General features: G+C 43.5%; 4 protein-coding genes across 4 annotated transcripts; 2 read left to right on the top strand and 2 right to left on the bottom strand.

The window, feature by feature from the left end:
- Positions 1-400: 400 nt before the first annotated feature.
- Positions 401-2,004, top strand: BCIN_11g02850 (hypothetical protein). The gene has a single exon (XM_001556736.2). It carries the CDS (start codon positions 475-477, stop codon positions 1,744-1,746), a length of 1,272 nt encoding a protein of 423 aa, XP_001556786.1. The 5' UTR covers positions 401-474; the 3' UTR covers positions 1,747-2,004.
- A 1,582-nt stretch (positions 2,005-3,586) lies between these two features.
- Positions 3,587-6,207, bottom strand: BCIN_11g02840 (hypothetical protein). The gene is made up of 2 exons (XM_024695918.1): positions 5,594-6,207; positions 3,587-5,397 (listed from the first exon to the last, which is right to left on the bottom strand). The coding sequence occupies exons 1-2, from the start codon at positions 6,050-6,052 to the stop codon at positions 4,213-4,215; spliced, it is 1,644 nt and encodes a 547-aa protein (XP_024551720.1). The 5' UTR covers positions 6,053-6,207; the 3' UTR covers positions 3,587-4,212.
- A 664-nt stretch (positions 6,208-6,871) lies between these two features.
- On the top strand, positions 6,872-9,959 carry BCIN_11g02830 (hypothetical protein). The gene has a single exon (XM_001556732.2). It carries the CDS (start codon positions 6,956-6,958, stop codon positions 9,587-9,589), a length of 2,634 nt encoding a protein of 877 aa, XP_001556782.2. The 5' UTR covers positions 6,872-6,955; the 3' UTR covers positions 9,590-9,959.
- Positions 9,960-10,575: 616 nt separating this feature from the next.
- BCIN_11g02820 (hypothetical protein) lies at positions 10,576-14,947 on the bottom strand (the record flags this gene model as incomplete). The annotated part of the gene is made up of 2 exons (XM_024695917.1): positions 10,576-12,344; positions 12,399-14,947. 2 exons carry the CDS (start codon positions 14,945-14,947, stop codon positions 11,402-11,404), a joined length of 3,492 nt encoding a protein of 1,163 aa, XP_024551719.1. The 3' UTR covers positions 10,576-11,401.
- Positions 14,948-15,302: the final 355 nt, after the last annotated feature.

Raw genomic sequence — 15,302 nt, 5'->3', positions numbered from 1 at the left:
ATTGAACTTTGATCTAGAAAAACGCTTGCTTGCTTGATTGGATCTCGAATAACAAGTAGAGTCTAGGCATTGGCATTAGGTGTACTAGGTAATCAGAACCATCGATAGTCAACTATATTGAGCATAGCTTTTAGAATGATACGCAACAATAGCCGGCTGCCCGACTATTAGACTTGTTATTAATAAAGAATCTTCCATCATTGTCAACGTAATTTCTCTAGCTGACTAGGAGACTAGTGCGTGACTAGAAGGTCACAGAGTCTGGCGGGCACGCTTCTGATTGGTCATTCCTCTCTAAACTATGAAAATGCTGACTAATCATTATTCATTGTCCCCATCTATATAACTGCCTACCTACCTCAACCTCCATTAAATTACAACAGTTTTCAATATACTGAATGATTTGATTGTTCAAACACCTCGAACTGCCCAAAGACTCAAATCCCTAGTCAATGCTCTGAATAATAACAAATCATGGTTTTAACAAGGAGAATGGCAAAAGAGGCTAGCGCAGCTTCTCAACCACCTTCGACTTTTCATTCCTTTCGCTTTCTTCCAATCGAATTGAGGACCACGGTTTGGAACTTTGCTGAGGACTCACGGTCCGGTCGTCTCATCGAAGTTTACAACATACCAAACCATTACACCATTACTGGTCGCCCCACTTCTTTTGAATGGCATGCGGTACCATGCGGTTGCAAAAAGAGATGTTTTGAGCCTCCCCTTGCGCGAGTGAATCACGAATCCAGAAATGTTGCCTTGAAAAGGAGATCAAAATGTTTCGGACAATGGGTGGACTGGGACAAGGACATCATATTTATCGGCAGTAGAGTCGGTCACTTGCACAACACTGGGTTTCTTCACGCATTGGAAGTGCAGAATTGTCGCGAGAAGTTGAAATATCTTGCAATTGATATCGAATGCTGGGAAAAATCTCAACTATTTCCCTGCAGACGAAGAACGGAATGTACCCCAGCTGCGATGATTTCACGATTACCGAGACTCCAAAAACTGGTGTTTGCTCACGCTTCGGGTGCTTGGCGAGATGGTACTGAATTCGAGGTGCAACATCCTGGCCATTTTCACGATATGTGGAGAAACTTTGATATAGTCGAAGATGGTATGAAAGCAAACTTTGATGATCTCGTGGAATCTGAGGAGGAGAAACACGAAGAGTGGATATTGGAAAATTACTACAAAGGAATTGATATCCAAAAAGCTTTGCCCGAGAGCGTTGATAAGTGGAGATGTTATGACGACAGTCATGTGGAAATTGGCGAAAGTCCGGGATCATACAGACCTGATCATTTTGATCAATACAATCACCACCATGGCGGAAGCTGTGGAACGGCATTAATAAAATTTGAGAAGATCGAAAATGCCTACTGGTGGGGCCCTGACGATTACGAGAACGATTACTACTTTTTAAAGGATTGTATTCAAAACGAAATGAATAAATTGAGGTCCATTTCCGGCAAGAAAGTTCACGGGGATCCTGATTATAATACATGGAAGCAACCTGAAATCGATTATGCATTGATACGAAGAACAGCTCCTTCTTGTTTTACTGAAGATTGGGAAGGTCTTGAGCGAGAGTGGATGTATTTTGGAGAGGCACTCTGGGCGGCAGGCCACCCTAAGAGCTACAAAGCTCGAGATAAATCCAAAGACTACCCAGCAGGCCAACATTTGCAAAGTTACAAAAAGCTTTATCCGGCAAATCAAAGGTGGCGCTTCAATGGCTAGGAATCATCAGTAGGGATATTCATTTCCAAGCCGTGGTCCCCAAAAGTTCAGATTGAAAGATTACACCTCAGGGCTTAAGATTCAGAATACAGCACTCACAGGCGATCAAGATTAAGTCCCCAGGATGATCTGAAGTTTTTCTTTTTCTCGGGATTGAAAGCTTCTAATTGCTGATTTGCAGCCTGAACTATTGTAACCCCTATCTTCAACAACATCTTAGATATGGATGGCGATGCTAATATCTTCAAAGTACCCTCAGGATTGTGTAACAGATAGCTACTAGCACTACAAAGAAAATATAATCAAGAATCTATATTCGGGAAATTTTAAAACTTTGGCTTTGTGAAAGCAAGTAGCACGACCAACTGAGCGATTGAGACTCGGCGACATATACATGTTAGGTAAAATGGCGCAGAAACACCAGAAACTCTTCCCAACCTCCGAATATTACAACTGATAACGAGGCATCTGACCAAGCAATATATCATACATCCCGTGATGCGACTCGTTGTCCTATGCAACTTGGTATTGTGAATAAGTTAGGCATCTGCAACGTAGAAGGGTATGATATTGATGATTGGGCTAGTGGTTTGAAATATAGTATGAAGAACAAGCCGAGCCTTGTTTTATTCAGATTCAAGGGGGGAATAATCCAGCGAGTTACAAATCCATATCATGTGGAGTAATATACGGGATATTTCACTGGTTTCAACATTTGGCAATGGTAGAGATCTTGCAATGGGCTAGTGAAGCTTGCTATCAATGCCTTTTATGGGAGTCTCATGAACTGGTAGAAAGAGATGTTGACTATGAGCGAAAGCAAAAATATCTTATCTTAGCTTGTTACCACAACGTGCATAGGATCAAACTGTGGGCGATGATCATGGACAAACTTGATGCGGAGTCCCGACCCGCAGACTAAACGCGAAAAAGTGAGACAGTTTCTTGAACTGAGATATCCATTCCTCAATAAATCGAAAGAAACTTGAAGATTAATGTGTTCATATCAGAATGTTAATTCACATTTAGGTTCAGAACTTCTTTTTCAATTAGATGTTCTGATTTGAGGAAGAGCATAACTAACAGAACCAGAAAGAGCTACTGGATAGCTTTGGGTAATTTCTATTCCTACTCCTTTCCTGATACCTATCCCATCATCACTGGGTGGGATGTCGAATATAGGTAAGGTTTTGGTATGGTGTCTCAATATCATGGCATGGGAGCTATCAGCCACTACATAGCTCCATATCCTCACGCTAGATAGGAATTGCTAGTATTTATTCTCAACTCCCGCAACTTCCACAACTGCGCGAAGTATCCAGTAAACTGCGCAACCATCAGCTGTACTCTACCATGGGTGCACTGCGTCGTCGTCAACCTCGTTTCAAAATTACTTGGTGGATGCAGAAAAAGTATCGTATCAAAAAATGGTTCAGTAAATTGTTCAGTACCCGCTTTGAGCTTCGTGGAAGCATCATCCGTCTTCGACATATCGATCCGCATCCATAATTGACCCTTTTTCGCCTTTTCGTACCGTTTCCATCGTGGAGTTTTCCACTGCCTGAACCTGTTGCCCCTTCAGCCATCGCCCACAACGAGAAATTATACGAAACCCGTAACAAGCATCATACAACTCTCCGCAACGTCCGCGTCTAGGAGGCTCGTGATACTCCACTCCGCAGCGTTTACCGCATGTATGAGATCCTGATGATGGTTGATTATGTTCCGTTGGGTAGCGAGACGGAATATTTTTGGTATCAGTCGACGGAGAAATGGTCTTTAAGTTCAATACCAAATCCGAAAAATTCTGACCCGATCCGCTATGCAATTGTTGCATGTATAGTGGAGGAGTTAGTACGCGCTTTTAACTGGAGGTTGGCTCTAGGAATGCGTCGAAATGGGGAACACATTCGACGGAAGAACGAAGGTGATCCCTATCCCCCGTATACTCATGATGTCGGGCCCGATTGGACAAGTTCTGTGCCTCCTATCAAGTGTCTACGGAGAGGAGGAGTTCGCTTAATTAGGAGCCGATTATCAAGGTGTCACTTGGACAAGGGGGATCGCGACACGATTTGAATTCGAAGGGGGATTTGATTGTCGAATTTGAACTGGAATATTGAGGGGTACTACGAATATGGACAGAGCCTTTCAATAATTTCAATAATGTAGTATGTCTATATGATAACTCAATGTACAGAGCCATATGATTAACGCACTAGTAAGAAATATTTCCTGACAGGCTTTGCTATTCGTGTTTTCATATTGTTCGCGTAATGTTCCTCCACCCGCCCAATATTTGTACACCTCATATTTGCCCGTCACATGTCTGAACCAAACTCCACGAGAGGCTTTTCTCTCGATAAAAATTGTATATCCCATGAACTCCATATCTTTCCCTAATCCAATAGTACATGAAATGACCCAAAAACACCATGGTCGAGCCGAGTAACGTGATTATAATTGTTATTGCTCTACCTCTCCTTCTTCTTGCTGATCTTCTGTACCGGCGTCGGTCTCAGTTGCCACAACAGCGGTTTTAGATTCAAGCTCGGAGTCAAGTTCCTTGTCTTTGGGTGCATCGTCTTTGTCATTTTGTACAGTATCTTGACTCTCGTCCGGTAGTGTGCTCTCATCGTTCAAAGCTGCAAGAGTTTCAGAGCTAGTATTTTCTCTTCTTGCTCGCTTTGCTAACGGCACTTCTTCTATTTGTTCATCTGCCTTGCGTTTTGGGCTGACTATTGTGCCAGGATCGATATTTGACGAAACATCATTTGCAGATGTGGTCTGTTTATGGCTTGAAAGATCATTGGCGGCTGCTTTTAATGGAGCATCATCTGTCCCAGAGGTAGGCGAAGGTCGAGATTCATCATTCATTGAGGTGTGTGACTTGCTATCTGGCTGACTATTTTCAAGCTTTTCTTTGGGCTGGCTATCACGAGGCTCAGGGTCTGACTGGGAATTTTGCTCCGAAACATCTGTTCCATTCCCATGGACATGACCGTTGCCATTTTTATTTGGAGTATGCTCAGACTTTACAGCATTATCAGCACCATTTCGATCTTCTTTCCCACTTGAAGCATGAAGATATTTGGCAGCCGCGTTTCCGGGTTGATCTTGGTCCGTAATCTGAAAAGGACTGTTGCTTAGGAATTTATGCAATATTAGTCCAGCTTCAACGATTTGAGGCTCAGTGCCCTCAAGATGCTCCCACCAATCTTTACCATCTATCTGGGGAATTTCGCATTTTTTAGCAGTCGCGGCGAATAGAAGAGTTGTGATTGCAATAATCCGAGGGCTTGTTAAGAGCCCTAAAGTTGAATGGTGTGTGTCGCAGATCAATGCCCATGTATAATTCCTGAGTTCTTTGATTATCGCAGACTCAACACCAACCTTTGTAAATTCTTCAAAGAAACCCACAAGGTATTTTAACGGAGATGTCGCAGAGAGGTCGAAACATAATAGCTCCAACATAAGCTCCTCATACATTAGAATGCTATCACGCCATCGCCAATATTCTTTCGAGCTAGCATCAACTTCGAGCTTCGGATTCTTCTGAGCTATCTTGATACAGGAGAAGATGAATTGTTTGGTTCCTCGTATAGTCTCTTCGGTCTTTGTCGCGAGGAATAAAGCTGTCGCTGCAATTTCCTGATAAAATTAGTCAGTATTGATTGCGCCGGAAAACGTAAAACAGAGCTGGGCAAGCAAAACTCAAACAACCAAAAACTTAGCATATGGCTTTGCCATTCCAATTCAAGTAGGTGAAGTCTGCGTCGGAAATGTGATATAAAAGGATGATGATTCACTGAAACCCTAAGAATTAGATAATAAAGAAGATACTTACATAGTGATGAATTCCGGTGCAACCCTTTTTGTCTAAAACCATGCTTCTGCGCATATAGAAACGGTGAAAGTAAAGACTTGCGACGCTCACAGTGGTCATAGGGATATGTAGCATATTTCCGATTGATGACATGAAAGAAACGCCTTTTGCTCTGCGAATACGCTCTTCCTCGGGCGAGAGACCTTCGAGGATAGATGGAGTGGCTTTAAGCTCTGCCTCTGTGAAGAGCCATTGATCGGGAACTTTAGTCGACATTTCTGTTATCAATGCGTGTTTTGTTTGACGGAAAGGTTGTTCGGGAGGTAGGTGATGATTTGACAATCGCGGAGGCGAAGGGACCGCCGGCGGTATGTACTTTTCAGTTATAGTTGAGGCGCAAGAAGATGGAGGTCGAGTGTGATTTGAATGGTCATCCGGAAATTCGAATTCTGCAGTAGGATGTGGACCTGCGGCGGTCATAGGAATGGAGAGGAGTGATAGAATTTGATTTACGATCGCGAAGCTGTCGTAGACGTAAAACCTTGCTTCGTCTATTGGTGGGCTGTCAACTTTAAGCAAGTTTACAATGGCCTTTTTTAAAGTCTGGTGGTGAAAACATGTACAAATCCAATGGTGCTATCGTTGAAATTCATTATCGATGAAATTCATGTCACAACACCAAACGACAAGAACAATTGAAATCAAAATCGCGATAGCTTGAATCGAGCTAGTCATATCTTAGCGTCATTCCTGGAGTGCACGTGACTGCGTGAATACGCGTCAGGAGTCTATCGCGCCTTAATTAACAGCTAAACCGTTTCTTGTCTACCGTAGAAGCATGGTGCAGTATGGAGTAACCTCGTATCAGCTATAATATCTTGAACTCGGCTTACAGTCAAATATAAACCGAGTGAATGGATACATTCCGGAAGTATGGTGGTGAGCGCGTGTCTTTAAATCAACATTCTTCAGGAATCAGCACATGGACGACCATGTCGCCACGTCACTCCAACGCCAATTATGGTTGTGTTATTTAACTCAATCAAGTGATGTTGTCGAAGTAGAAACTCATAACGAGGCCCAAGTGGACAATCTTTGGCATTAGCACAAGATTTTGAGTAAGTTGATTTCTCGTTAACATTGCAGAGTGTAATACTTTGTGGAATTTTGTCCTAGGGATGAATTCTAGTAGCTCATAGCGGAAGTGCCGCGATATGAAACATTCTTTCCAGATGTGAACTGCATTTCTACTTGAGCATTCCAACTCTTCATAGCGCTAAGCCCCAAGATATGCGTCTTAGTTATAATCAGGTTGCCCTCATAGATATCATACATCTATTGCTGTCATGTAGAATCAGTAGCAGGTCTTCAATATCCAACATTATGATTCTATCAAATCTGTTTATAGCTTCTCTAGGCATTATTTCAGTCACTTCGTCTCAATCATTCAGTGCCATCAATGTTTGTCTAGATGCACTCTCATCAGAGCCCAACAACGCCAAAGACTTTTGCATACAATTTCTAGTCTCTAGCACTATCCCTATTCCTTCATTTGCATCACCGTGTTTGGGCACCGACCCATCTGACAACCAGTTATTCAAATCTTGTTACGAGGTGCTTCATCAATTTGAGAAAGAAGTTCCACTGCCTGAATTGTCACATCTCGGCCTGGTTGATGAGCCTGTCAAGCGTGGAGAAACATTACCTCGCGATGGAGGCTTTTTTAATACGGGAAGTGTATTATCAGTAACAACCAACGTTGGTACATATGATAATTTCGGATGCTTTGAAGATGGTACTCGGGGAAAACCTTTGGGCTCTCCACTGCTCAATTTGACTGGGCCTGCCGCGGACACGATTCGGAGTTGTGTGAATGCATGTTCTATCTCGGGGCAAAATGGAATACCCTACCGCTATGCCGGCATAGAGCCTGGATTTTGCTGGTGTTCCAATTACATCTCAATACTTTCCGTTAAAACCGCTTCATTTTGTCAATCGACCTGCCCGTCTAATTATGGCAAATATTGTGGGGGTATTGTGGGCGGAGTACTTCATATGCAGATATATGAGTTGAAAAAGATGAATCCTACGTCGACGACATCTGCGAAAACGACATTTACTTCTTCATTGAAGTCTTCTGTTAAGTCATCTATCTCGGCCTCACAGTCGGGGACTACATCTTCATCTAAACTCTTGAGTTTGACGACGCAAACGAGCAGTCAAAAATCTTCGTCAATTTCTAAATCGACATCTTCTAGCTCAACTCGCTTCACTTCTAGTATTTCGTCAGTTCCTGGATTCTCTACAACGAGCAAGATACCAATCATCTCTCTTTCAACAATTATCGAATCATCAACCACCACCAAATCATTTGGTTTACCTCCCGACCCTCCAACAATTCCTCCTATTGTGGGTCCTACTGGTACCGAAAGTTACGTTTTACCACCTGGTACTTTCGCCTACCCAAGTGAACTACCAACTCTCACTCAATCGTTCGGCTTGCCTCCTGACCCTCCAACTATTCCTATTGCCGGCCCTACTGGCACAGAAAGTTACATTCTACCATCGGGTACCTTTGCTTACCCAAGTAGAGCTTCAACCACAGCTAACCCTAATCCTTGGGCATCTCTAACACTTGAGGAGCCTGAATTCTGGACACAAGTACCTTCTGGCGCAGTTCCAGGTTATGTGGAGCCAACTACTACTCTTCAACCCATCTCTACAGCAACGTCCCCCTCTCAAAAATTCAAGCGCGAGTATGATATCACCGCACCAGATAGTCCATGGCTTCCTCTGCTTCCCCTAACCTCTCCAGAGATCCTCAAGGAAGTTCTTCCCGGTCAAGTTCCAGGATGGGATCAACACGCCATAGCTAAACACAAAAAGCTCAAGTCTCGTGAATATGATATAAACGCACCAGATAGTCCCTGGTTTCCTCTTCTCCCCTTGACTTCTCCAGAAATTCTCAAAGAAGTCGCTCCTGATCAAGTTCCGGGCTGGAAACAACAAGCTATTGTTTCAAGATCTGATAGAACGAAACGCGAATACGATGTCAAGGCCCCCGACAGTCCCTGGATACCCCTCCTTCCACCTACCTCCCCAGAAATCTTCAAAGAAGTTGCCCCCGATCAAGTTCCGGGTTGGAAACAACAATCCGTCTCCCCACCCCCCACGAACGCAAAACGCGAATACGATATCTTCTCCCCCTCTAGTCCCTGGCGACCCATCCTTCCCCTCTACACCCCCTCCATCCTCAAATCCGTTCCCGAAGACCAAGTTCCCGGCTGGCGGGGCAAAGCTTCCGCTCCTCTCATCCTCAACTTCGATATTCCTCCAAAACCCAAACCGAAAACCAAACATCGTCGCCAGCTCGGGCCTCTCCCAGAAAACTTCCTCGAACCTCCCGGCCGTCCAGACTTCATCAAAGCATACCCCGAAAAAGATAACAACAAACCTCTCCCCCCACCCTTCAACAAAATGCTCAATGCCGTAGACCCGACAACCGGCACCAAATTCCCGACCCTAAAAACGAAACCCAGATACAGTCATTCGAAAATCAGCCTGAAGGAGTTCCCCAGCTTGGAAGAAATCGGATTGGGACAAGACGGGAGAGAACATCACCATAAAGAAGATGATGAAGATACCGAAGAAGCAAAAAGAATATCCGACCTGCAAAAAATTAGAGATAGACGATATGCGCACAAACTCCATTTACAAGGAACCCCTAAAGCGTATGCGGAATTGGCAGAGAAGACCGAGAGACGCGCGCGCAAGGGACGGAAGAAAATAGATATGGAGGATTGGGAGAAGAGGATTTTTATGGCGGTAGGGAGCCAGGGGAAAGGAGAGGAGGTTGATCCGCTATTGAGGGACGATGTGATTATTGATCGTGTGTTGTTGGGAGAGGATGAACGGGATGGGGAAGGGGAAGATGGGGAGGCAGAAAATTGGATATGGAGAACGTGGAGTGGAGGCGAGGGAAAGAGGAAGGGGAGGAAAATTCGCTTGGAGAGGTGAGGATAGGGTAGGAGAGCTGCGGATTTATCTACTTGATGGAATGGAATGGAATAAAACCCCAAAAAGATCGCACATCAGGACAAGAAATCTCAGGAATCCGAATATAGACTTCTCAAAGCACGACGTCCATTTGAATTGTGAAGTTGAAGAATCAATTATATTGGAAATCAGATACGGACACAGATGCAGATACAGCAGAGCGGCGCAGAGTAGAGTAAAGTACCTACCTAGTCATAGTCTACTATTTCATATTCCATTAGTGAATTAGAATTTCAGGACTATTGATATCAATATCAATGTGAGATGGAGAGGTGGAGAGATGGAAATTGAGATTGAAATCGATATTGAAATCGAAATTGAGGTTCGTTCATGACCTCCCGACCATCATCCATCCAATCTTGCCACGCGATATATGATGTGTTTCATCTCCTTCATCTCCTTCTACATCTTGAACAAGCGGCTGTGGAGCCAGTAAACTGATCATGAATTGAATTTTTCTTTTTCTTCTTCTTCTCCTCCTCCTCTTTTATGAAAGATAGTTACTCTCTCTCTCTCTCTCTTCCTCTCCAAATTTAACTATTCATTTACTTGTTCATTCCACCATACACTATATATACACCATACAGACAAGAAGGTAACATAACATGCTACCATACTAATATGCCCACATACCCACATATCCTTTTTTCCCCCTTCTGTTTTCTTTCCTCAAAAACTATTTATTAATCTCAATGATTGTATTTTTTTAAATTTTACATAACTATAGCATGAATACAAACATACACATATATAGTTTCATTCATGTATATCACATCACACTTTCAATACACGCACACACACACACAAACATACATACACCACACACACAAACACACATACACAATACCCACGAAAAAAAAAAACACAAAGAGTGAAAATCAACCACTAAAAAAGCAAATAGCAGACTCAAGTCCATTCATTCGATTCTCAAAAATCCACCTATCAGATGTATCCATGCACCTATCCCATGCCATGCCATCCCATATATTGCACTCCAACTATACTATCCTATCGTATCCTATCCGAATCTATGATATTCAATACCATATACCCCATCACCTATCCCCTCCATATCCATCTTAAATAACCCTCTTTTCCATCCTTCTCTTCCATCACTCATTTTCACCATTCCTTCCTCATCTTCTTCCCTCAAACAACCTTATTCCACAATCCCCATCCCCATCTATAATCATCCTTCCAATACCCTCCCATCTCCCAGTCTCCCTTCCACTTCTATTCCCACATCATACCATATCCAACAAAAGAAACCAAACACTCACATATATGCAAACGAGCTAGCTATAAAAAAAAGAAAAAAAAAGAAAAAAACAAAAAGTCTTCTATGAAATATGGATAAAGAAAAGAAACGCAATGCAATGCAACCACACCACCCAAGAGCCGTAAAAGGTAAGAAGAAAATGCCCAACACCATTTGCTATGCAGGTATCTAATATGTATTTCATATACGCTAAGAAGGAGTGTATCCATTCCAATCCTCCAATCCATGTCCAATCAATCAATCAAAAGTTCCTATTGCTCGAACCAAAAAAAAAGCAGTGGAGTATCTATGACAGTACTCATTATCCAACCATCTCATACTTTTTCATCCCACTCAATAATTACCACTTCACTCCTTTCGGATCAACAGTGCAGTTATATCCAGTTCCACTACTTTCATCCCCTGTACAAAAGAATACCCCTCCCATGATCTTCTGATCCGTCCATTCTAGTCAAAGTTAGACAGATCGTGCTTCATCATCACTGCATCATTTCTTATGCAGTAAATTTCCTAAATCCCTCTACACCCAAAGTAGGAACCTCCACCCATTTCAGGGCTGGTACTCCCTCCGATCTTCTCCTCTCAACAAAATTATTGCACTCCCCAACAATCAGCATCCATTCCGCCAACGCCCTACCCGCGTATTTCGATCTTGCAAATCTATCTCTTCCCGCAAGTTTTGGATCCTGAGGTGCTACTTCCTTACTCACTCCTGGAACTCGAGCACCAAGCCATGCATGAGCTGGGGCAGGAAGACGAGGCGGTGTAAGTTTTCTTTCATTTGAAACATTAGAACCAGCTGCACCATTTTGAAGGATTGAATGCGCTTTTTCGAAATTTTGAGCCCATTCCAAGGAAAATTTAAAGCTATAGGCACGATGAGATGCGGTAGCTGGAGGGGTTTCGCTGTCACTTGAATTCTTGGAACGAAGGGCTGGTCTAGTTCTTGCCACAGATGTAGCTTTTCTTGCTTCCTCCAGTGCTTTCTTTTCTGTTGCAGGCTTGACGGATGTGGAAGGAGAAGCAGCTGCTTCAGATGAAGATGATAGAGATGGGATAATTTTCCCCATAAACGTCCATCTCCTCTTGCTTGGAGTAGTGGGCGTTTCGCTAGCAGGTTTGGGAGGTTCATTTTCGTTTTCTTTGTTTTCTAGTTGTGTCAGATCTCCTAAAAGTGACTGTCTTTTGTATGCACTAGACGGTTTTCGAGGTAGATTTGAAGCGTTATTAGTTGCCATTAAGCCATCGAACCCTAGAAAAAGACTTGGCGCAGGCATTTGTGTATCATTACGGATGATAAGAAGTCGTCGGCCAGGTGCTGGAAAACAAGGTGTCGTAGATGGAGGAAGAAGGTCGGAAGTCTCAGCAGTTTGTTTGAGGAAAAGATAATTTGCCCAGGTACCCTTGATCCGCGAGGAAACAATACCGAAGATTTTTCTGTGGTTTGATTAGTCAATGTGCCTCACGAAAGGTGAATAGAATGTGACTCACGTATCAAGATCAGTAGCTTCCCCATCCTCGCGGCACAATCTCCAACATAGCAAGCGCATGTAATATGCTCGGACCATGGGACACCAATGATTGAAGAATTTGTCAAATGTCTCCTCGGTAAGCAACCACTCCAAACACAGAATCTCCTTTCGAGTCTCATTGTTTGTGACGAGATTCCAGGCAGAATAGAGGAATGCGAATAGACGAATTTCAGACATGCTGTTCTGGCTCTCTAGAATCTTTCTGCAAACATCCAGCCAAAAGTGCCATTCGATGAAATCGTCTTCAAATTCATGAGCATGATGAAATCGAACAAATAGTGAAAGTGCTTCATCCATAAAGTCGCACAAAACGAAACATGCATTATGATCATACAAAGACGTCCTTTGTGCTGCAGCTTGCATCATTTTGCTAAAAGCCTGGGCAAAAGTCATTCGAGCAGGTTCGAAGTCGGCAGGTCTCTCAGAAAGGAAATCTCGAAGTAACATAATTAAGCGATTTTCGGCCATTAGCCTGGCTGAATTCGTAGAGGGGAGAGGTAAAGCAGCAGCAGATGCATCGGCACCTGCAAGTACATCGTCAAAGGTAATTGGAAGTGCTTCAACTGCTGGTTGACGATGAATTGTAGCATCTAGAGCAGTCAGAATTTGTGCTTGCACCAAAACAAATCCTGGCGCGCGTGCTTTGCTTGCAAACGGAAGATCTGAAGGCATAAATTGCTCGGCCAAGATATGATAATGTTTCGAAAAGACATAGAAAAGATCACTATCTCGTCCGCACCATCTAGCAACCCACGGACCGTACCATGGTATCTTGGAAACGAGAATTGACAATGTAGGATTTTTCCGGAGCTGGTTAGACATTGTCATTACTGACGTCCAACCCAGCACTCGAACATTCGGCGGAAATGTGGCAGTAACTTCTTCAGTTTCTGCTTTATTGGGTCGTTTTGGTAAACCCAACTCCTCAGCAACACGTTTTAAAGTCTCAGCCGGTATTTTCCATATTCGAACCAGTATTTCTGCAATGCCAGGCACAAAAAAGAAAGCATAAGCAGCAGCCTTTCCACAAAATGTGACCAAACTTGCAGGAGCATGTCTCAGTGACATTTTAGCAACCACAAAGTGCATCTGCGATGTTAAGTTTTGAATAAACAAATTCCTGACATTGTGATAGACGGACTCGGCTAAAAATTGTGACCCTGATGAGTTCAAGGAGCTGGAAGATTTTCTCCCACGTATAGACATGCGCTCAGTGCGCTCAGGTGATCGGTTAGGAGATCTTTCGGATAGGGGCGAGAATTGCGATGGTCCGAGTCTCCATTCTGGCCGTGTCATGATCATCACGATGGCTTCAAGTAGTACAGGGCGATCTACACCAGATACTATTTGATTTGCACGCCCATCTAGTACTTCTAGAAGCCCAAGCCACCATTTATTAAAGATGTTTATTCTTCTATCGATATCTTCCGGGCGAAGAGATCTATTGGATGGGTGGTTGATGTTATTTCGAAGGAATGGTAATAATGTAGAGCGAACGACGTTGGTTTTTAACGAAAGTGATTTAGATTGAAATTTAGAGTAATCGTTCTCTAGCCCTCGGAAAGCCTGCCAAAGTTCATCTCGTTTTCGTGGTGTCTCAACACTTAGCAGCTTTTCCGTGGAGAAATTTTTGGGTAGCGGAGGCACTTTGTCAATTGAAGTCCTCGGAGTAGATCTGTTGTCTATTGAGCTACCTGGTAGACTGCTAGTGGATGAATTGACGGAACCGAAGCTCCCGATACCCAGTATGCTCGTCGGCCTTTGCCTGATCTTTCGAAGAGTTGAATTCCTCTTCACAGGAGGTGGTTTTGACAGACTATCGGTATCCTCAACTGTGTGGTCGAATTTCGCGGGGACGACTGCCGGAGGGGCAAGGATCGTGGTCGCCATTTTTGATGGCCCTTCATGTCTCCCATCGTCCTCAATTTGTTTTCCCGCTTTTCGATTACTTGGGGATGGCGATCTTGATGATGACGAAATCCAAGACTTTCGTGCAAACGTAGCAAAAGATTCTGATACAGATTTCGTCTTGTCTCTGGAAGCCTTGGAAATCTGCGGCACTGGGGGTACTTCATCTGGCGTTGAATTGGGATATTCAGGAGCGGGGTTTCTCTCGGGAGACCCCTTCACCTTTTGAATCCAAGACTTTGGGCGTGCCACCAATGATTGTCTCCTCCCAACTCTCTCATTCTTTGACTTGTCTTCCTTCCTGAGTCGATTGGTCGATTTTCCTTCTTGGATGGAATTTGATTTTGGTGACGGTGCTTCTGTTTGTGGGAATGGAAAAGATGGGGTGCTCGCGGCAGAGTTCAGTCTATGTAGTTCCCCTTCATTATAGTCGGTACTCGCATCTTCAATAGTTGGGAGGGTGCTAAAACTCGCAGATCGTGGAAGTTCGGTATCGCTGTGAACGGAAGACCTCTTGTACTCAACATTAACTAAATCGGGAATATTGGAAGAAGAGTGAGAACGAGGGAAAGTGGTCTTCGATTCGAAGACCGGAGGCATTGTCAAGGTAGAACCATGCATGGCCGCAACAGACTGCGTAGAGCAGAGAAATGTAGCAGAATTTAGATGAACATTGCCATTCTTTTTTTTTTCTTTCTACAAATGAGGATTCAAACAAACGAACACACAAACAAACGAGTGACAGATTAGTCGCGCGTTCTCTGACCTGCAGAGATGTTGACTGACTTGATGAGGCTGAGTAAATATGCAAGATTGAATTCCTTCTGGAATCGGATATGTTTTCCCAAAGCTAGGGTGGTAGGTTAAGGAAGGTTGTTGGAGGACGAAGCCCGAATCTTCCGTTTCACAATTTCTCGAATTTAAACGATTGTGGATACTTTTTGCCCTCTTCTTT

This window comes from Botrytis cinerea, chromosome 11 (genome assembly GCF_000143535.2).
Source record: "Botrytis cinerea B05.10 chromosome 11, complete sequence".
Taxonomy (NCBI): domain Eukaryota; kingdom Fungi; phylum Ascomycota; class Leotiomycetes; order Helotiales; family Sclerotiniaceae; genus Botrytis; species Botrytis cinerea.
Note: the sequence above shows the minus strand (reverse complement) of the source record. Positions and strands in the feature narration are given on the sequence as shown.